The 18,437-nt window shown below is 34.4% G+C and overlaps 5 protein-coding genes, 8 non-coding genes and 1 pseudogene across 15 annotated transcripts; 5 read left to right on the top strand and 9 right to left on the bottom strand.

Annotated features, from left to right (window-relative positions):
• Positions 1 to 616: 616 nt before the first annotated feature.
• Positions 617 to 1,646, bottom strand: C17H12.7 (annotated as a pseudogene). The gene has a single exon. A coding segment is annotated over exon 1 (1,030 nt).
• A 595-nt stretch (positions 1,647 to 2,241) lies between these two features.
• Positions 2,242 to 3,683, top strand: C17H12.6 (CUB-like domain-containing protein; the record flags this gene model as incomplete). Of its 2 annotated transcripts, none has more annotated exons than NM_001306834.2 (7): positions 2,242 to 2,320; positions 2,370 to 2,479; positions 2,539 to 2,651; positions 2,726 to 2,844; positions 2,887 to 2,999; positions 3,041 to 3,397; positions 3,476 to 3,683. In NM_001306834.2, 7 exons carry the CDS (start codon positions 2,242 to 2,244, stop codon positions 3,656 to 3,658), a joined length of 1,074 nt encoding a protein of 357 aa, NP_001293763.1. In that variant the 3' UTR covers positions 3,659 to 3,683. The 2 variants fall into 2 exon arrangements, with proteins under 2 accessions (NP_001293763.1, NP_001293764.1); NM_001306835.2 differs by having other exon boundaries at positions 3,156 to 3,397; positions 3,476 to 3,551.
• A 49-nt stretch (positions 3,684 to 3,732) lies between these two features.
• On the top strand, positions 3,733 to 3,753 carry 21ur-13732. The gene has a single exon (NR_055972.1).
• A 419-nt stretch (positions 3,754 to 4,172) lies between these two features.
• Positions 4,173 to 6,031, bottom strand: C17H12.8 (CUB-like domain-containing protein). Its single transcript, NM_068647.6, has 7 exons — positions 5,972 to 6,031; positions 5,811 to 5,917; positions 5,598 to 5,710; positions 5,022 to 5,140; positions 4,863 to 4,975; positions 4,458 to 4,814; positions 4,173 to 4,386 (listed from the first exon to the last, which is right to left on the bottom strand). The coding sequence occupies exons 1-7, from the start codon at positions 6,021 to 6,023 to the stop codon at positions 4,201 to 4,203; spliced, it is 1,047 nt and encodes a 348-aa protein (NP_501048.1). The 5' UTR covers positions 6,024 to 6,031; the 3' UTR covers positions 4,173 to 4,200.
• Positions 5,058 to 5,078, bottom strand: 21ur-13425. The gene has a single exon (NR_055971.1).
• Positions 6,032 to 7,093: 1,062 nt separating the features above from the next.
• Positions 7,094 to 8,837, top strand: C17H12.5 (Tyrosine-protein phosphatase domain-containing protein). Its single transcript, NM_068646.3, has 5 exons — positions 7,094 to 7,178; positions 7,277 to 7,719; positions 7,838 to 8,226; positions 8,272 to 8,664; positions 8,711 to 8,837. Exons 1-5 carry the CDS (start codon positions 7,171 to 7,173, stop codon positions 8,807 to 8,809), a joined length of 1,332 nt encoding a protein of 443 aa, NP_501047.1. The 5' UTR covers positions 7,094 to 7,170; the 3' UTR covers positions 8,810 to 8,837.
• Positions 8,838 to 9,140: 303 nt separating this feature from the next.
• On the bottom strand, positions 9,141 to 12,640 carry ceh-48 (One cut domain family member). The gene is made up of 7 exons (NM_068645.7): positions 12,376 to 12,640; positions 11,596 to 11,691; positions 11,301 to 11,550; positions 11,045 to 11,217; positions 10,789 to 10,928; positions 10,307 to 10,731; positions 9,141 to 9,665 (listed from the first exon to the last, which is right to left on the bottom strand). The coding sequence occupies exons 1-7, from the start codon at positions 12,621 to 12,623 to the stop codon at positions 9,618 to 9,620; spliced, it is 1,380 nt and encodes a 459-aa protein (NP_501046.1). The 5' UTR covers positions 12,624 to 12,640; the 3' UTR covers positions 9,141 to 9,617.
• Positions 11,814 to 11,834, bottom strand: 21ur-11132. Its single transcript, NR_055970.1, has one exon.
• A 369-nt stretch (positions 12,641 to 13,009) lies between the features above and the next one.
• On the bottom strand, positions 13,010 to 13,030 carry 21ur-7848. The gene has a single exon (NR_055969.1).
• Positions 13,031 to 13,916: 886 nt separating this feature from the next.
• Positions 13,917 to 13,937, bottom strand: 21ur-8662. The gene has a single exon (NR_055968.1).
• A 935-nt stretch (positions 13,938 to 14,872) lies between these two features.
• On the top strand, positions 14,873 to 15,009 carry C17H12.31. The gene has a single exon (NR_055967.1). It is a non-coding gene; the product is annotated as an Unclassified non-coding RNA C17H12.31 (non-coding RNA).
• A 108-nt stretch (positions 15,010 to 15,117) lies between these two features.
• C17H12.10 (Ion_trans_2 domain-containing protein) lies at positions 15,118 to 17,949 on the bottom strand. The gene is made up of 5 exons (NM_068644.6): positions 17,734 to 17,949; positions 16,967 to 17,093; positions 16,777 to 16,919; positions 16,577 to 16,708; positions 15,118 to 15,282 (listed from the first exon to the last, which is right to left on the bottom strand). The coding sequence occupies exons 1-5, from the start codon at positions 17,872 to 17,874 to the stop codon at positions 15,148 to 15,150; spliced, it is 678 nt and encodes a 225-aa protein (NP_501045.1). The 5' UTR covers positions 17,875 to 17,949; the 3' UTR covers positions 15,118 to 15,147.
• On the bottom strand, positions 15,721 to 15,741 carry 21ur-10011. Its single transcript, NR_055966.1, has one exon.
• Positions 17,189 to 17,209, top strand: 21ur-7065. The gene has a single exon (NR_055965.1).
• Positions 17,950 to 18,437: the final 488 nt, after the last annotated feature.

The raw sequence follows: 18,437 nt of genomic DNA, 5'->3' as shown, positions 1-18,437 counted from the left end.
ATCTGATAAAACAAAATTTGATAAATGCACGTTTCGGAATGAATTATGTCGGTAATATTTAAAAAAACGACTTCGACAAATCAAACAATTATGACTGGCATTTTTCTATGATATCCAAATGCATATATACTAATTGTTACAAAGAGTGTTAACATTGTTCGAACTCTATGTATTGCTGCTACAGCAGCCCAATATAATGGTAAAACTTTTTCATTCCATACTTCATCATTTTAATAACACTGTAAACCAACAAATCTTTTTTCCCAGCTGGGAATTGAAAATCGATCTTGATAACTTTGTAAACCTAGAAAAAAGGATAAAAATTTCTCCCCGGGTCTCGCATGTGACAGACGCGGATCCGGTATACCGAGGACACAGAAAATTGAGGTCTTATGTGATCCCACGAGTGCAATCATCTCACCAGTGATAAGAGGTGATACCACTTGTTACCAGGTTGTTGGACATGAATCTTGTCAACAGTTCAAAAAGTTGTTTGGTTTTTTGAGGTTTAAAGATTTTATTGTAGTTTTAAATTTTTAAAAAAGTTATGCATATTGATACGAAGGGGGTGAAGCACTTTTGAGTTTATCGAGTTTTATCATTATTGTATTAAGATTCAATGGGTAATATATTTACCATTAATGCCTATGACTTCTTGCCAACACAACGGAAGTTGAACAGTACCCTCCGCCTAGAACTCCTGCGATTAGGAGGCAAAGAAGTCGTCCAACCCCGTTTCGACGACCTTTCGATCATGAAACTTCTGCCCGGCAAGGTGATTCTGGAGTGAGCGGAACAGATGGTAGTCAGTAGGAGCCAAGCCCGGCGAATACGATGGGTAAGATAAAATTTGGATTCCGACTGTCTGGAGCTTCTGGCGGGTCTTAAAAGTTGTATGCGGTCTTGCGTTGTCATGGAGCAGCAACAACTTTGATCCTCTAGGGCGATGTAATCGATGAGCATGGACCATCTTTTCCAATTAAATGCAGTATAGGCCAGCGTTGATTGTAGCAAAGTCTGGAAGAAGCTCTCTGGAAATGACACCCTTACTGTCCCGCCCAATTGAGAGAAGCACTTTTTTCCGTGAAGTTCTAATTTGAGGTCAGGTGTCGCGGTTTCCTCGACCGGAACCCACTCTTTTTTCCTGGTATGGCTAACATACAATACCCATTTATCATTTCCAGTAATGATATCCTTAACCCAGTCCGTTGTTCGTTTCCTAGTGAGCAGCGAAAGAGAGAGGTCACAAAACAATTTTTCTGAGAATCGGGCAAATTGTGAGGAACGAGTTGACCGAACTTTTCTACCCTTCCGGTTTCGTGGAGATGGTTGATGATAGTTTTTTGGGGATGCTTGAGAGTCGCAGAAAGTTCGCGGTTCGTTGCTCTTGGATCATCTTCCAGGGCTCTCGAAATATCCTCGTCGATATTCAAACGAGAGCGATCTTATCTTGGTTTATCATCGAGATCGTAGTTCTTTTTCGTGAACTTTTCGAACCAAAACTTCATGGTATTATAGGTGACAGAGTTCTTGCCTAACACTGCACACATGTTACGACGAGCTTCGTTGCAATTGCAGATTTGGGGGAACTCGTACAGAAAAACCCATCGGAGGGCGTGACGTTCGGCGAGCAAATTCTCGGTCATTTTGAACAGCACCCAAAAGTTTTTTTAAAATATATTAAACATGCACATTACGTACTATGCAAATAAAAAAACAGAATCAGAAAAAAATGAATTAACGCTGAGAAATGAAGAAAAGTACAAATTTTGCAAAGACTTTTCGACCAACCTAATATATTTGATAATATTTTCTTCGGGAATACAATACTATTTCCTGATTTACCTACATAGTTTGATAACATCTGGGTGCCAATATCCAACTGATTTATTCTATAACATACCGGGCCTCCAACAACTTCTGATTTGAAAAGTCTTGATAAAATTTGTTTAAACAAGGTTCCAAGATCAGGTGAAGATGCATTTTCAGACAGCCATGTATACTTTACATTGCCGACATCCATTTTCACGATTTGTATATGTGCCCAAAAAATTGTTCACCTTTACGTGATCTTTGCGTGATTGGAATGCTCAGAAATTGTTCAGGTTTTTCCAGCAAAGATTGGCTTTCAAACTAAATTCGCATGAAATCATGTCAATGATTTCACTTTCTGGTTTTTAGTGACAAATCGATCTAGAAAAGATAAGAGGTTAGCTATAAAACGTGTGTATGCAAGATGATATGATCTATTCTAGCACAATGTCGGCAACGCCTTTAATAATTTCCTTGGGACTTCTTGTTGGCGTTACAGCAGCTTTAGGTATATTTCATTAAAAAACCAACACAGTTGTATTTGTTAAATCGTTCAGATTGTACACAGATTCCAAATAATGCTATTATCCCACTTTCATACACCACAATTCCAGCAGGAGCAACTGGATTAGTGGAGATTCCACCAAACTTTAATTGTGTCTATAATGTAAGTACTGGATATTTTTGTTGGCATTAAAAGGGTATCTTAAACTTGTCGATTTAAAGGTAAAAGTACCAAAGATGGTTTATGCCCGTGTTAGATTGGAGAATGGTTTGAAAGGATACAATGATTTGATTACTGTACAAGATCAACAGGGAACATACACTCGTGTTTCAAGGTGAGGTATATTTGATTTTTTTTTGATTAATACATATTAATTATCATAAATTTCAATATTTAAATCAATTTTAGTCGTTCTCCATCAGTTCTTAATTTCTACGTCTTCCCAAATACAACGACGACATTCCAAGTTGTCACTAAAAGTGTGGACATGCATTCATCATTCAGAATGATTGTTTTCTACCAACCCAGTTAGTTTTCATGCATGGGTCCTCTTGAAAATTGTGTTTTAGTGTACACTGAAACTGTCACTCATCTTGGAAATCCGGATATGAAATATTTTATGCTGAATGACTTGCAGGAGAACTCTTACAAAACACCACAAACAATAATTTCAAATGAAAAAGTAAGTTTTTCAGCACTTTGACAGTGACACAAATGTTTTAGATATCCGTTTCAATGGCTAGTTCTGGGTGGGATGCAGATATTTTTGAGAATTATTTCATTATTAAAGGGGACTTAAACAACACGAAATCTGTATCCCGTTTATCAAGATTTGTAGGTCAGGGATACATCAGCACCGGAAGCAGTTTGACTGTTGTTGGATTAGATAATAGAGTATCTGAGAGTTCTGTTACTTTTGTTCCATTTTCACAAGCTCAACAATATGATTCATATACTACATTCAGTACTTACTTTGAAGCGAATCAATTGAAAATCGATGCAACTGTTGGAAATAAAAAGAAGAAAGCAGTTACTGTCATTTCTATGAAGAATATTGTCACTGTCTTGGATGTACAGAGGGTAACTTGAAAAATTTAAATATAATGTTATTATTATTATAAAAACTTTTTTATAAAACTTAAAACGCAAAAATTTTAGACCAATAGTCCGAATTGTGTTCTGAAAGCAGTGCAATCTCCTCCAACTCCCTCATCTGAAATATATCTTGATTTCACAACTGTCACGGACTTTCCAAGAAACATCACCCACAAATCATTCTGCATTATCGCTGAAAACTGTGGAGCGACTTTCAATCTAGTGTCCCCATTTCCATTAAGATAATTACAATAAATTCTATATAATTTCGCTAACGTTTCACAAATGTCAAATATTTGCAAATGTTGTGTAAAAGGTGGAAGTAACAAACTGTGGAGATATGGTCATTAAAAAGTAATTTTAATTTATATTGGTTGTTCCCGCAATTTAACGGAATCAGTTAATCGTTAATCGGTTCTATAAGAAACCAATTAAAACTCGAAAACGATAGTGATAGATCCCATACATACATAATTCAACATAATCTTACATTGCTAAATATAGGGATGTCAGAAACCGTGGTTTAATGCTACACAGCAACGGCTTCCGATATGTCTGCCTATCTCATTTTTCCGCATTTTTACGGGAACTTCGGCGGTTTTTAATTTGACAGTAGATACAACGTTAGACACAAAAATGACTATTTTATTTATTTGAAGAAAGCTTATTTTAGTTAATCAAATGCCTAAAATGTTTTTGGATGCTGTTGATAACCACCCAGACTCAAATATTGTGCACATGTTTTGTTTTGGAAAATATTATAATTGAAATTATTTATTGGACAACATTCAGTTCTGTTCAGGATATGGAGAAACGAGCTTGAAAGTTGCTGCACAGTTTTCCGCCACAATGCAGAATGATTTGTGGGTGATGTTTCTCGGATAATCATATACAGCTGTGAAGTCAAGATATACTTCAGATGATGGAGTTGGAGGATATTGAACTGCTCTCAGTACACAATTTGGTTCGTTGGTCTGAAAATTAATCTGATTCAATGGAACAGGAGATTTCTTTTTTTTTAATCCAAAGTATTCAGTTTTCTCACCTTCTGAACGTCAATCACTAAAACAATATCCTCCATTGAAATGACAGTAACTGCTTTCTTCTTTTTATCTCCAACAGTTGAATCCATATCCAATTGATTTGCTTGGAAATAAGTACTGAATGCAGTATATGAATCATATTGTTGAGCTTGTGAAAGTGGAACAAATGTAACAGAACTCTCTGATACTCTATTATCCAATCCAACAACAGTTAGGATATTTCCGGTGCTGATGTATCCTTGGTAGACAAACTTAGACATTCGGTAAACAGCTTTTGGGTTCTCAATGTATCCTTCAATTACAAAATAGTTATCGAAAATGTCACTGTACCAGCCGGAGTGAGCAATCGACAGTGAAATCTGAATTTTTTTAACTCAATACTTAAACTATTTCTGAATTCAACTCACTCTCTCATTTGAAATCATTGTCTGGGGTGTTCTGTAGGAATTGACTCGCAAATCGTTCAACATGAAATATTTCATATCGGGGTTTCCAAGATGAGTAACTGTTGTGTTCAGCACTAGAATAAATAAGTTTTTCATTAGTTTTAGTATTATTTTACTCACTTCTTTCAAAATGAACTACTATTCTGAATGATGAATGCATGTTTACACTTTTTGTGATCACTTGGAATTTTGTAGTCGTGTTTGGGAAAATGTAGAAATGGACAAATTTTGCAGATCGGCTGAAAACAAATGCGAAATTCGAAAAATTAGAAAAATTGATGGAGAGAGAAAAATCGAGCTTACAAACGACTAACTAGGGACTATTTTTTGGTCACCAGATAGTTATGGGTCGAATGATATATTTTCTGAAAGCTTGAGTCTCAAATAGTTTGAGGAAAGAAACTCAATTTGAATAACCTCAAAAATGACATGTCGTGAAGATTCAAATGTTGAACCTGTGTTTTCTTGAACACATTCCTATTTAAAACGTTTTTTTCTGGTTAAGACAGGTTTTATAAGTTTGAAATTTTCATAAACTGAATAGCATTAGTAGTTTTTAAAAGGCTATCATAATGACTGAAATTTTTGAAAATTGGAAGTTTGGGAGGTTAGTAATTTTTGTTTAATTTTAAGCTCGTTTTGTTGACGGAATAAAACATGCGTGCTTCTTAAAATGTTAAGAATAATAGGATTTACCTTGACACTATTGTTCTTGTTAATTGTTCGTCAATTACGGTAATCATGTCATTATTTCCATTCAATCCGTTTTCCAGTGTAACATGAGCATAAATCATTGGCGGTGCGTTTACCTGAAGGTTAGAAAAATTTGATTTTTGTAAGCTAGAATTTTGGAAGCGAAATTGAGAACTTACTTACTACTGAGCAACTCAAAAGAAACCAATAACTTACATTGTAGGTACAACTGAAGTTTGGTGGAATTTGAACTGTGTCATTAGCACCCGCTGGTATTGTCACAAACTCTCCAGCTATGATTGGCTCAGGGATCTGAGTACATTCTGAAAAATGTATAGTTAGATTTATAAGTCTTTCAAAAAATGTGTGTATCTTACCCAAAGCTGTTGAAACTGTGACAAGTGCAAGGAGCCAAAACGCTACAATCATCTTTGATGACAAAGTGGAAAGTAAATTATCAGATTGACTTTGAGCATTTATAGTAAAATTTATTAGCGTTATCACTGTATTCAAACGCAACACCCCCAGCTATTCTCGAGCTGTGATATCACTGTCGTGGAAAAATGATATCATTTTATTGACCTTCTTAGTCTATTGGTTTCTACATTTACAGATTAAAATTTTTCCTTGAGAACAATTGATAAGACCAATCGAGAGGACAAAAATTGCACGCACACTTAGTTTTGCAAGCAGATCAAAAATAAATGCATTTGAATATTTTCTAAAATTATTTCAAGGCATATGTCACTGTTAATCAAGATCGGCTGAACTTTTCTGTATGAAACCGATTTTTAAAATCATTCTCTAGGAACAAATCTGAAAAGTTATGTTGAAGACGAACGCCGGAACTCTTTAACTCGTTTAAATGATTTTTTTCCAAGTGCACAATTAGTTTCATCAATTCTAAGGTTTTGTAGGAAACGTCGTTTACTGCCTCCATATCAAACAGCACTCGCAACCTGTAAGATAATAAGAACAAACAAATCCATAACAACTTGTTGGGTTTACATATACATTATATACAATAGGCAGTCGAAGAGAACCCGCAAGGCTGTTTGGAAAAATTAAAAAATTTTCATTATTATTTCGAAAATCTTAACACTTTTTGGTCAAGTTTAGCGAAACCCCGTTTTTAGAGCAATTTTAGTGGTCTCCAAATAAAAAAACAATGGAAATCTGGATGTGTTGATTTCCCCACGCATCTGAAAATTCTTTTTTTTTCAATGTTTTAAGAAAGCGTTTGCGAATGCTAGTTTAATAGCTGGGGCAAATCATTAAAAAAAATTTGAAAAAGATGGTTGCGTAGAGATATACGCCTTGAACCAGTGAGCAATTTTATTTATCTATTCATAATTTTTTTTTAATTTAGTATAAAATTTACATAATTCATACTGAAAAAATAAATTAATTTTTTTGTCGTGACTTCTTATTTTTTTAAAAATAAAACACGTTCCAACACGTAAATTCTTATAAAAAAATACCAAAGTTTCAAATTGAACATTAGTTCTTAATTTCACAAGAATAGTTTCTTTGGTTTTCTCAAGAAAAACTTCTAGTCTACAAAGGGAAACGAAAGATGTCCACGTAAGTTATAATGCGGTTGTTTAATTTGAAGTTAGAGTAGTTAAAGTTATTATTTAAAGTTAGTCTTGCTATATAAATTTAAAATAAGAACATTTCAGAAAGGAAAAAAAGACTAAGAAACCGCACAATGTCAAGAGCTCGGTAGTTCCACCAAAAAAATGGAAAACCAAGAAGAAGGACAAGAAGGGGACCGGGAAGTTGCGCAAAACCGCTTCGAATGCAAGTTTGAAGAAGCATGGCTCCACACACAAGATTAAAAAACCAGAGGACATCACTTCCGATGGTTGCCCACTTCTTCTGACGGCTTCCGATACTTGTGCCAACATATACGCTGAACAGCTGTCCGCTCCGAACAATCTTAGTGCCAAAACTTCAACGCCGCATAAATCGATTGAAGCAGCATTGACACCAGTTGCATTTTCGCCACCTCCAGCTACTCAAGCTACTCAGGCAATGGACGCGCCTGCGACAACGAAGACTGCTGTCAAACCGACCAAATGGAAGGCCGAAGACGTCGCAGTGGCGTATATCCAGAAGCTCGGTTAGTGTATTTATTACTCATTAGCATAGAAAACTATTTTTTCTTCCGCTCTGTCAGCCTTGGAAAGACTGATCTTTGCAAAGAAGTTTCCAACACACACACATATATAATATTTCAGATCCTGGTGTCATTCGTGCCGAGTACATCGAAGCATGCGCTGCCACAAAAGTCAATATTGATAAGGATTGTCAGTTGTGGAAGAAAAACCTGCAAATGAACCAAGCCGACAACTATCCGATCCTCGATTCAACCATCGTCAAGAATCCGGCTCAGCCTGACAGTTACGTCAACATGTCTTCCGTAATTGTTCCGCACTGTCGCTACCCGATTCTGATGGCCCAGATGCCAAAAAGAGGTTTCGAGGAAGAGTTTTGGAGAGCTGCGTTCAACGAATCGGTAGTGATCATGTATGTTCTCATGGGAACTGAAGATGAGAAGAATGATTTCTTCCCAACAACTATGGGTGCATATGTGTACTATGGAGCGATGTTCGTCAACATTCGCAAGGTTAGTTCAACCCTAAAAGTTAAGAGATTAGAGATTTGTTTTCAGGTTGAAAAAATGGACGAAGAGCGTACTCGTTATACGATTGAAGTTCTTCCGAATGGTTTCTCCAACTCTGTGATGATGAACGTCTACGTCCACACTGGTTGGGAAGCGTCTGGAGTTCCAGTTCGCTATGCCAACACTACTCGTTCTGTAGTTGACGTAATGAACTTTGTGAAGACCTCTAGTGGCACAGAAAAGATGCTGGTCGTGTCCAAGAATGGTTGCGGTCGTGCTGGATTCTTCCTTTCTTTGGGCGCCGCATTTTGCTGCTTGAACGATAACTCGGAACCAAGGATCGGAGAAATTGTAAAGGCGATTCGGAGCCAGAGACCAAATGCGGTTGATAGTATCAAGCAATACGCATCAATCTATCTCTGTTTCGTCTATTACATTAAGGTAAGTAAGTGACCAAGAAATTTAATAAAACATCAAAATCTTGCAGAAAAAGATCACGATCCCGGAAGGAATGCAGCAAAAGTTCGATGATTTGAAGAAAGGAATTGAAGCTATCATTAGAGAGGATCTGTCAATCATGTACTAATGTTCTATGAATAAACTATGCTTTTTCAGTCATGGACTAGACAACATTTTGCATAATACATTCGAGTTTTTAAGACAGACAGCACCATTATTTGTTATATTAAATGCCAACATTTTCAAAAAACGATTTGATCTCGAGTAGCATTAGGAGACAATACAATTATCTTGTAGATTTTCAATTTTATCAGCTGAAATGATAATAAATAAAGATATAAAGGTGAAGAGATTATTGGATTAACATTTGCCATTAGATGGTCTTCTTTTGATTCCAAAAACATGGTTCGCTTCATCAATTCGATTTCGTACTCATTCCCTTTTCTGAAAAAAACAACTAATCAAGCACACTTTATTAATACCACAAATCTTATTAATTTAAATATACATAGTTAAATGGTTCGGTAAGAAAATTTACAGTTTTTTTTGGGAAAACCAGAATGTAAGGCGATTTATATTAAATTGATTATTTGAAAGTCTCTTACAATTCGGAGAAAAAGTTTTTGTGTCAAAATTACGTGTAATGGGTCAAAGTGATTGAGGAAAAAGTCATTGTTAAGATTGAAAATTATATTCTTTCAAGAAAAAAATGCATTTCGATCTTAAAACAGATATTTGACTCGTTGAATAATACAGTTATTATAAAGTATTAAGGCGAAATATAGTATGAGGAAAAAACTAATCAACTAGAAGACAAAAAAGCTTTAGGGAATTATCAGAGAGATCGAGAATTGACTAGATCTGAATCAATTATTTTGAGATCAAATGGAAAGTTGAAATCGGTACACTATTAATAAAATATGATTATTAGGTGATTATGGTTCCAAGATGTTCGCAGGGAAGTCCAGTTCGTTTTCGAGAAGCTGAAAAAAATATTATTTATCATGGATTTTTAGGCATTTTCTTGTGGGAATTTTGTTTCAAGTTACCGGAAATGGTAACAATAGGCAAAAAATAACTAAGTTCGGGGAATTTCGTCTCGAAATTTTGAGAAAACCCTAAATTCCGCCCGGATTAGATTCTAAATTATTTGCATAAATACGTTTTTTATGGATAGAACATTTATCTTAAACCTCATAGAATTATACATTTCTAGGCACTCTCTCTCTCTCTCTGTTGTTAGTAAATTTTCTTTTGGAAATGGAATCACCCATGGAATCAGTAAACTTTTGATTTGAAACTAAAGAATTATGTTTTAACACAAAATTTTGATAAGAGATGCTATAATATTCTAGATAGAATTCTTCCAAATGTGTCTGATTTCATGACTTTGAGTTAATTGATTTGAACGAGTAACAATTTGAATCCGAAATTATCAGGACATCAACATTTTTAAACACCGGTTCTAATTTTTCTACAGAAAAAAATAAAGATTTTCTTTTTCACATGTGTCTTGCAAGATAAATGTTTTTTCTTACTTTCTCTCCTGCCAAAAACGAGAAAGTTTGAGAAAAATCATTTCTCATTTGAGACTCCATCACTCTTACAATTAGTTTTGTCTTACCTGCATTGAATATTTAATTTCTCTTGGCTCTGGCGATGGCTCTTCAAGTATATTGATTGTATTTATATCACAAATATAATTATCCAATTGCATCGATGATGAAGAACTCGAAGAAGCGGATGATGAAGATGCAGAATGTTCAAAATGAATACTTGGTTCTTCAGATCTTTCTTCACTTTCTGATGTTTCTTGTTTCAAATCATGTCCGCGTCTTCTAGCATTCATGAAGAAATTAGCAACCGTAGTTGGATCGAGATTCAATTGCTGAGAAATTGTAATTTGCATTTCACGAGATGGACGTTTTGTTTCTCGGAATATTGCTTGAAGGGTTCTTCTTTGAATATCTGAGAATACTAAACGTGTCTTTTTAGGAACAACCATCTGTGGTGAATTGGGCGTTGTATGCTCTTCTTTTCGTTTACAAGCTGAAATTTAAAATTTTTATATAATTTACAAAAAGAGTTTGATATTCAAAAATTTACCAGCTAATCTCAACGCAGACATTCTTTGAAACTCAGGTTCCTCCAACCACTTAGCCATCCGTCTGAATGTTTCTCGGCCACTTTTCAACTTAGACCATGGTTTTGGATTGCGAAGTAGATCGGATAAAGTTCCTTGTGATCTAAATAAATTAAATTATATTGCAACTTTCAGTTCAATTTAGCATCATGGAACATTATCTAACTAGACTGAAATTAGAAGGTCCATAATTTTAAAATGCTGTTTTTTTCCACAAACCTGCAAAGAACTCTTTCCGCGAAAATTGCTTGTGGTATGGAGTATCGTTTCAGTTCGGCAGCAATTTGAAGAGCCAATTCTTTAGTATTTAACTCTTCTCCATCATCAAAATCCTCTTCGCAGTGTCCATGCATTAACGCTGCTGGAGATGTTCCTTTCGGCGATTTTGTTGTCTGAAAGTATATCGTATTAGAAGTGAAGTACAGAAAATTCAATTATAGATTTCAATAATCTGTTGTTAAAATATAAAACTCACACTATCAGCCTCTTGAATTCTTGCAATGAACTTATCGGTTGAGTTCATAATAGTTGAAGTAGCGGTGGTTGATACAGTGGTAACATCAAATGAATCGAATGAAGATGCAGAAAATGGATGATTGAGATCAGTTCCATGATTACTAAAATCCGATGGAGAAGATGATGAATGAGTTATTCCTTCACAATCGTCTTCCTCTTCTTCATATTTCATATCATAACTTGAATTTGATGAAGTGGGAAAGTAGAAACTGAAAATTTTGGTTGATTCTTTTAAATATCCTATTTAATCTTACTTTGGAGAAGGAGATGGTCTCTGAACTTTTGTACTTTTTGAAGTTACTGTAGATATTGGGGGTAATGGCTGGAGATTTGTGAGCGTCGCATAATTGCTGGAAATATTTTAATTTCTGAGAAAAAAATAAATAATTTCTCATGATATTAGATAGCCTGACACTTGTTTAATGCATCGTTTGTGTGTCTGTTTCCTTCCCTTTTTTATTTTCCCTTTTTTTCAAAATTAATAAAAAGAAGAATGTTAGAATTCAGAATGAACGTACAAATAAATTTTGTGAAACAGAAAATTTTATGTAGGAACACAAAAATCCAATATATGTGCAGAGCCAAGCCAATTTCTTTTTTGCTCACTTTTCAGTTGAAAAAAAGAAAAATTCAAGTCCATACTACTACAAAAAAATAAATCATTATCACAACTATTAGGACACTTTTTAGATATATTTTGTTTTAAATTTTTCCAAAAATTCGTATAGTTGGTGTAATGTTTCGATTCTTGAAAAAGGAATCGGATGATTAGTTATATGGAGTGTCAATTTCAAAGTGACTTGACCATCTGTCATCTTCCCTTAATCATGTTTTCCTTTTCTTTCAATGGTAGGCTTAGAGTGTAATGGAAAGACGAGTTTTTCAAATAAGTGGAAAATCAGAAAACGAGATGCACAAATCGCTTTGAAAATTGTCATTTTGTCATTCATGCAAATGTTTTATATCTGTTACAAATAAGGAATAATTTTAACGTTTTCAGGAAAAATCTGCAGATTTACACTTTGAAAACTCACTCATATCCCTGTCGTGCATTTCGATTTGAAGTTCTTCCTTTTTTGCTTAAATTCCTCTCGGTTTGTACAACAAGATCATCGGTAAAATCAATAAAATGATTGTCATGATGACTTTCTGGTGAGATATCGTCAACATCATCACAATTTCCATCGACTTCATCATCCATTGAAAGAATTGCGTGATGAATTGGAGATCCAAGAGCTGCAGAGAGAAGTGGGTCTGAACCCGAATCTGTTAAAGCATCCATTGTCGTTTGAAGTAGCTCTGAAATTAATTTTGTTTGAGTTGAAACATTAAGTTGAAAAAAAATTGGAATATGAAGACAAAATGAATGAATTGAGAATTGAAAGCAGTTTTTTGATTGTTTTTTTTTTTGAAGGAAGAAAAGTTTGCCTACAGTCTGATTTTTTCATGTATAAGGAAAAATCATTTCAAAAATTGCTACAAAAATCGTTCTTTTCCAAAAAACTGCCATACTTATAATAACTACAGCTAGTTAGCAATCCTAAATATAATGTCGCCGGGAGAAATAATATTGGAACAAAATGAATCAGTTTGTTTATCATGCTTGTGAAGCTACGTGGTTGCCAATGACTACCTAAAGGATATCAAAAACGCTTTTTCTGGTTAATTTCCCGTTGATCAAAATATCCATCAGTTTTAGTTTATTTATCAATTGAAATAAAAATGTTGAAACCGCCTTTCTTTTTGGAAAAAATTGACGTTACAAGCGGCAGAGGAACTACGCCAAAAATTGCCGAGTTTTACCCAAATAAAACGCATTATCCCTTCTCTAACCGCTAATTTTACAAGTTCCCAATTTAGTACGACATTTTGAAATATACCTTTACGACATAATCTTTTACGAAATAACGACACGTGTCAAATTTTACATGAATTTTACAAATTTTATCATGACCGTGAAACTTCATGATCAGTTCAGATTGAACACTTCAATTTAGAATTTTATTTCACTTACCCGGAGAACAGTAGCAGGTCTCAAATCTAGAAGTAATTTTTTAAGCAAAAAATCCGTGGTTTTTAATTGTAAAATTCTTGTGGCTACCGTTAGGCTGAAGCTAGGCTCACGTAAATATTAAAAAATGATAAAGTCAACTGTAGGTATTACGAAGTGTATTTTTCCTTTTGAAATAACATACTTTTTTTTTTGAAAATACTGATTGATGGAAGACTTGGTTTTTGTAAAGAAAAATGAGAAATAGTATAGGCAGAAAATGGAATGGAAAACTGACAATTTTCGTTTCCATCTCTTTTTTAATTTTTCTCTTCCCAGAAAACGGAAACGAAAGGAGGTGATGGATTTCCTATTTCTTTTTTTCTTTTCTTTCTTGATTGGAAGAAAAACGAATATTCTGTTTATGATTGACTGAACATGATATCAAAAATTAATTTTTGTTTTGTGCCATCAATCACGGTAACTTGGAGTGCCTACTAAAAACTTTATTTGGGCATTTTTTTAATTTAGTTTTTTTTTGATAGTTTAGAAAATGCGTAGTCTGGAACGGTTGCTACATATAAACTACTACATATGAAATCATCATTAAGATTATTTCAAAAACCTCTAAATAAATAAACAACAGCATACAGTATTTTTTTTAAATTTTTTTCCCTGTTGATTGCTACAGGCCACATAAATTTAAAGAAGCCAATTTGACTGTCTTTTTTGTTATAAATTATTTTATACTTTGACTTATAACAAAATTGCACTATTTAAATTTGAAAAATTGAATTCTTTCTGTCCTATGATTCACAAGCACCCCTAATTCTTGAAGTTTTAACAAAGCATTTTTGTTTTAATATTGGGTTACAATTTAAAATTATTGTTCGCGTACTCAACTTCACTGTGCGAAAACTTTGATTTTAAATTATAAATGTCTTGATTTAGAATTATGTAGAACAATTTCCAAATTAATTTTTGTATTTTCTAAAGCTGTAATCACAGCAGTTTAGAAAGTATTCATATTCTGAACTAGCTTCGAAATCTTAAATTTATATTGAGAACTGAAGAAAACGACCAGAATAATTGAAGTGGATGTTTTTCACTGTATAGAATTCCGTGGTCTAAATTTTAGACCCAGCCGTCTGCCGGCAATTGTCTTGTTGACAAGGATTAATATTATTTACTAAATTCTTTAAAGTTTAAAAATTAGCTAAAGACATATTGAAACAAATAAATTTCTGTAGACGTCAAAGACCTCCAATGTGCAAAAGTAAATGCCATGAACTAGAGATATAGAGAAAAAGTGAAAAGGCGTTGGAACTGGACGGGAAGAAGGCAATGGTTGTTGTATGGGGTATTTGGGATGAAGAGACACATACAAACGACGCCTTCTTCGTCTTCTTTTTTCCTTTTACTGCCTGCGTCTATTTAGGCTTTGAAGCTGTGCACAAACTGGTGCACACACGCACAGCCACCCTCCTTTTCTACTAGCTTTCCCTTCTTCGGGAAGAGCTCTCTGTGAAATAAAAATACCATTTGTGGCGAGGAAACGCAGAGACGTACCACCCGAGAAAGGGCGGTCCCCATCTCTTATTTCTTCTTCTATTGGTCTCTCCCTCCGTGCCTCTCTCACTATTTTTCCTGTGGCCTTACTGCCTGAAAAGACGAGGGTTCTATGTAGCTTTTCCTTTTCCTCCTCCTCTTTCCCTAGTTGTATTCAGAAGGGACCTGCGAACCAGGCACGAAGCCATGGAGGACAGATGGTCATGTAAATATTATACAAAATGTAAATGTTCATTGCTCATTCGACCTAGACTTCACACAAAGTTTCAATTATCGACTCGGCGAGACCGTTCAGATCTTTTTGAGTTTCATCGACATGCTTTCGAGCTTCTGCCTCTGTTGTTGTTTTCAGACGAATACTTCGAATAAGACGGATTATGAGCTGAAAAAATTGTTCATTTGAAAATATACATTTTATAATGGTTGAATAGTATCATGAGGAAGCTTCAGATACATGGGTGAACAACTGATACTATTTGAAAACTCTTGACAAAACTGAAATCGTGGAAGATCCACCATATTTTTCAGAAAGATTCACTCGAACGGGGAAACGTTCAATTGAAAATTTTCTAATTTTGTTGTAGAAATCTGTCGATTCCGTTTTAATTGTGCAGCCGCTTTCACTGATGCCAAAAATCTGTTAAAAAACAAGGAGGCCAAAAGAATTGAACACGGAATCTGGGCAATGAAATTATTTGGGTATCCAGTTTTTACGGATTTTTTGTTGCAAAAGCTTTGATTATTTGGTACTTGTGGATTATAACTCCACATTTTAAAACTAATTGTTTTACTAATAAAAACCAAGAATGTGGAATATATATGTATTTTGAGGTTCAAGAAAACACCTTTTTCTTGTCCTAAAATGGGTATCAAGTTCAATTGAAACAGTTAAATTAATGAAAATTTAATTAATTTTTGAAATGTGGAATAAAAGTATCGATAGTTTATTAAACGGTACATACCAAAATCTTTTAGCAACTCTAAATTTAATACTATTTTTGACACATTTATTCTGCCCCAAACGTAATGTTTTCGGATGTCTAAACTATTCTGATGGCATAGAAAAGTTTTCTACCAAGATCTGGATGAGCAATTTGTATTTCAAAATATCAAACGTCACTCAACTTTAGAAATTTGTTGATTATGAAATAGTTAAATATCTACTACCGCATCAGTTTTCAAAATGTTCAAATGTTGTGTGGGTAATGAGCAAAGCCGGATATTTTCATGACTCATGAGCGGCAATTGTTCTCTTTGGCAGTTAATTATCCTTGTTGAACTGCTTGAACTACTTGAGGAAAGTAAACGTATAATAAAGCACGTTTATTCTTGTTCTACGTCTCGTAGTTTGAAGCATGGAAGCACACTATTTAAATTTAAAAGTTGTTATCACAGACAACTGGAAAAAATGTTATCACATGTCTCTAATTTGAAACTTGGTTATTGGCAAGAAGGATTGTCGCTAAAAATCTGTGCCAAGCTGAGATTCAGAACTGATATATAAGTCCAAAAACCCAAAATATGCATGTCTCAAAGTGTTCCATTTAGATTTTCAGTCATACTTTTTAACATTACTTTTTATAAAATCTGATAGAAAGTTACAGCTGTAATACCAAAACTATTGGGGGATAATTTCATTTTATTTTCAAAAAGAATTATAAAATTGTAAATCTTACCTGAATCAATTTCCTAATCGAAATAATCGAAATAATTTTGCCAAACAAATCGACAGTTGAACTTTGTGGCGAATATAAGCTTCCTATGAACCCCATCATTGGGCAATCAAGAATCAATTCACTTTGATTTCTCTAAAATATTTGTAAAATTAGTTCTAGGGCTGTGATACGGTATTCATTGATTGCTTCAAAACGCCAACCTTTCGTGTCCTAACATATCGTTCATCATATACTCCTAAATGCTCGATAAGTTCCAAGTGTTCAGACCAACATCCAATTGAGACCACTGTGAAAACCAGTAAAAATATGCAAACGCAGATCATGAGAAATATTTTGAAAAGAGCTGTAAAAGAATAATTTACGACTTTATATCATTTCAAATAAACCTACTTCTTTTATACCCGACACGTTTATACTCCGTAAGAGCATCCACCAGAATCTTTTCTTTATCAGAGAGATAACTTTTGTGAATGAGTTTTGCGAAATCTGCACTGCCTTGAGAATGGTCCGTTTCCTCCTGGTAAATTGATAGGTTCACAGAAAAAATGTTCCTGTTATTTTTTTTACTGTTCCCTATTCAAGTTTTATAAGAGTACCATTCGTTTCTGTCATTGGTGCGAATATTTTGTTCCATTTTCAGAAAATATCATGAAAATAATGTAAATGTTTTTTTATCATTTGATGTCATCATTTAACCCAAAAGTTCGTAGTAAAAGCTAAAAATGACATAAAGTGCGTAGGAATATTTTGTGGAATTTGATGTAGTTGTCAGAATTCATATTGAATAAATTTCAATAAATTCATTAAATGAATCGGTGACAAGAAAAATATACTCCAAATATTTCTTGGCATTTCTCTGCGCTTTTATTATTTTTATTACATTTCACTATTTTAACTTGGGTAGGACATGTTAGGACATAGTCACAACTGTTGAGTTCCTTTTTTAGAAAATTATTATTCTGAAACTCAACTCATTTGCTCACTCTGCCAATTGCGGTGAGCCCTAATCTAGCATCCAGTCGCATTACAACCAACACTAGCTGACTTTCGACAATTCTAGACAAGTTAAACCAACAATCCATTTACGTTTTTAAGAATTAATTTTTATATTCAAAGACAATTTTTATCAATTTTTCAACACCCTTTTCTCCACTAACCTGCCAATTCCCAAGAAAAGATTTTGGTGTTGCTCCTCCCACAGGAGCACTCTGTGTTCCTGAGGGTCCCTTGACATCTTTTTTGGGTGATGTTGTGATAAGTGGAGATCGTACAGCCTGATTACTAGTTGACGGCTTCATTTTAAACAAAGGAAGACGTTTTGAGTGTCAACAAAACAACGAAGATGGAGAAGAAGCTAAAAGTGGCGTGGGCACCCCCGGAAAGTGGGAGCAGGCAGAGAAAAACAGAAAAAGAGAGAAAAAAATAGAAGAAGAAGTATCGACGGGAAGCTAAATTTTTGAGCAGCGAGTGCTCAAAAAAGTATGCAAAACGGAGAGATTTAGACGGAGCTCCTTGGAGCTCGTTTCCTCGTTTTCAGTGTCAAATCTATTTATTACTCATGGAAAACGAAGTGAAAAAAGATTTCGAAATTCTGAAGTTTCGAGAGAAAAAAGTAAATGAGCAATCAGCGGGATCAAATTTCTCTTAAGATTCTTAACTTTCGTTCCAATTTGTTCAAGGTTAACTTGGTTTTTTCCCTAGACGGATAATATATTCTCAGCGTGCCTGCATTTTTCTAGGGCGCATCAAATGGGGGTTACAATTGTTCAGAGGTTTTGACAAATTAAGGAGTACATCTACAATTATCTTGAAGCCGAGTCGTCTCTGAAAAATTTTTCTGTGAAATGAATGAACTAGCAGA

The sequence above is a fragment of the Caenorhabditis elegans genome, chromosome IV (genome assembly GCF_000002985.6).
Source record: "Caenorhabditis elegans chromosome IV".
In the NCBI taxonomy this organism is placed as follows: Eukaryota; Metazoa; Nematoda; class Chromadorea; order Rhabditida; family Rhabditidae; genus Caenorhabditis; species Caenorhabditis elegans.
The sequence above is the reverse complement of the archived record's forward strand: the minus strand, read 5'-3'. Positions and strand labels throughout refer to the sequence as shown.

What these genes read in the sequence shown, in the direction of transcription:
- ceh-48 (NM_068645.7), bottom strand. Translation starts at nt 12,623, where the DNA reads ATGGATGCTTTAACAGATTCGGGTTCAGACCCACTTCTCTCTGCAGCT. An exon ending in GAATTCAAGAGGCTGATAGT is followed by an intron (nt 11,218 to 11,300) that starts GTGAGTTTTATA and finishes ATATACTTTCAG; the next exon opens with ACAACAAAATCGCCGAAAGG. An exon ending in GCGGAAAGAGTTCTTTGCAG is followed by an intron (nt 10,929 to 11,044) that starts GTTTGTGGAAAA and finishes TAATTTATTTAG; the next exon opens with ATCACAAGGAACTTTATCCG.
- C17H12.5 (NM_068646.3), top strand. An exon ending in GGCGTATATCCAGAAGCTCG is followed by an intron (nt 7,720 to 7,837) that starts GTTAGTGTATTT and finishes ATAATATTTCAG; the next exon opens with ATCCTGGTGTCATTCGTGCC. An exon ending in TGTTCGTCAACATTCGCAAG is followed by an intron (nt 8,227 to 8,271) that starts GTTAGTTCAACC and finishes ATTTGTTTTCAG; the next exon opens with GTTGAAAAAATGGACGAAGA.
- C17H12.8 (NM_068647.6), bottom strand. Translation starts at nt 6,023, where the DNA reads ATGATTGTAGCGTTTTGGCTCCTTGCACTTGTCACAGTTTCAACAGCT. An exon ending in AGTAGTTCATTTTGAAAGAA is followed by an intron (nt 4,976 to 5,021) that starts GTGAGTAAAATA and finishes TATTTATTCTAG; the next exon opens with TGCTGAACACAACAGTTACT. An exon ending in TAGTGATTGACGTTCAGAAG is followed by an intron (nt 4,387 to 4,457) that starts GTGAGAAAACTG and finishes ATTAATTTTCAG; the next exon opens with ACCAACGAACCAAATTGTGT.
- C17H12.10 (NM_068644.6), bottom strand. Translation starts at nt 17,874, where the DNA reads ATGAAGCCGTCAACTAGTAATCAGGCTGTACGATCTCCACTTATCACA. An exon ending in ACGTGTCGGGTATAAAAGAA is followed by an intron (nt 16,920 to 16,966) that starts GTAGGTTTATTT and finishes ATTCTTTTACAG; the next exon opens with CTCTTTTCAAAATATTTCTC. An exon ending in GATATGTTAGGACACGAAAG is followed by an intron (nt 16,709 to 16,776) that starts GTTGGCGTTTTG and finishes CAAATATTTTAG; the next exon opens with AGAAATCAAAGTGAATTGAT.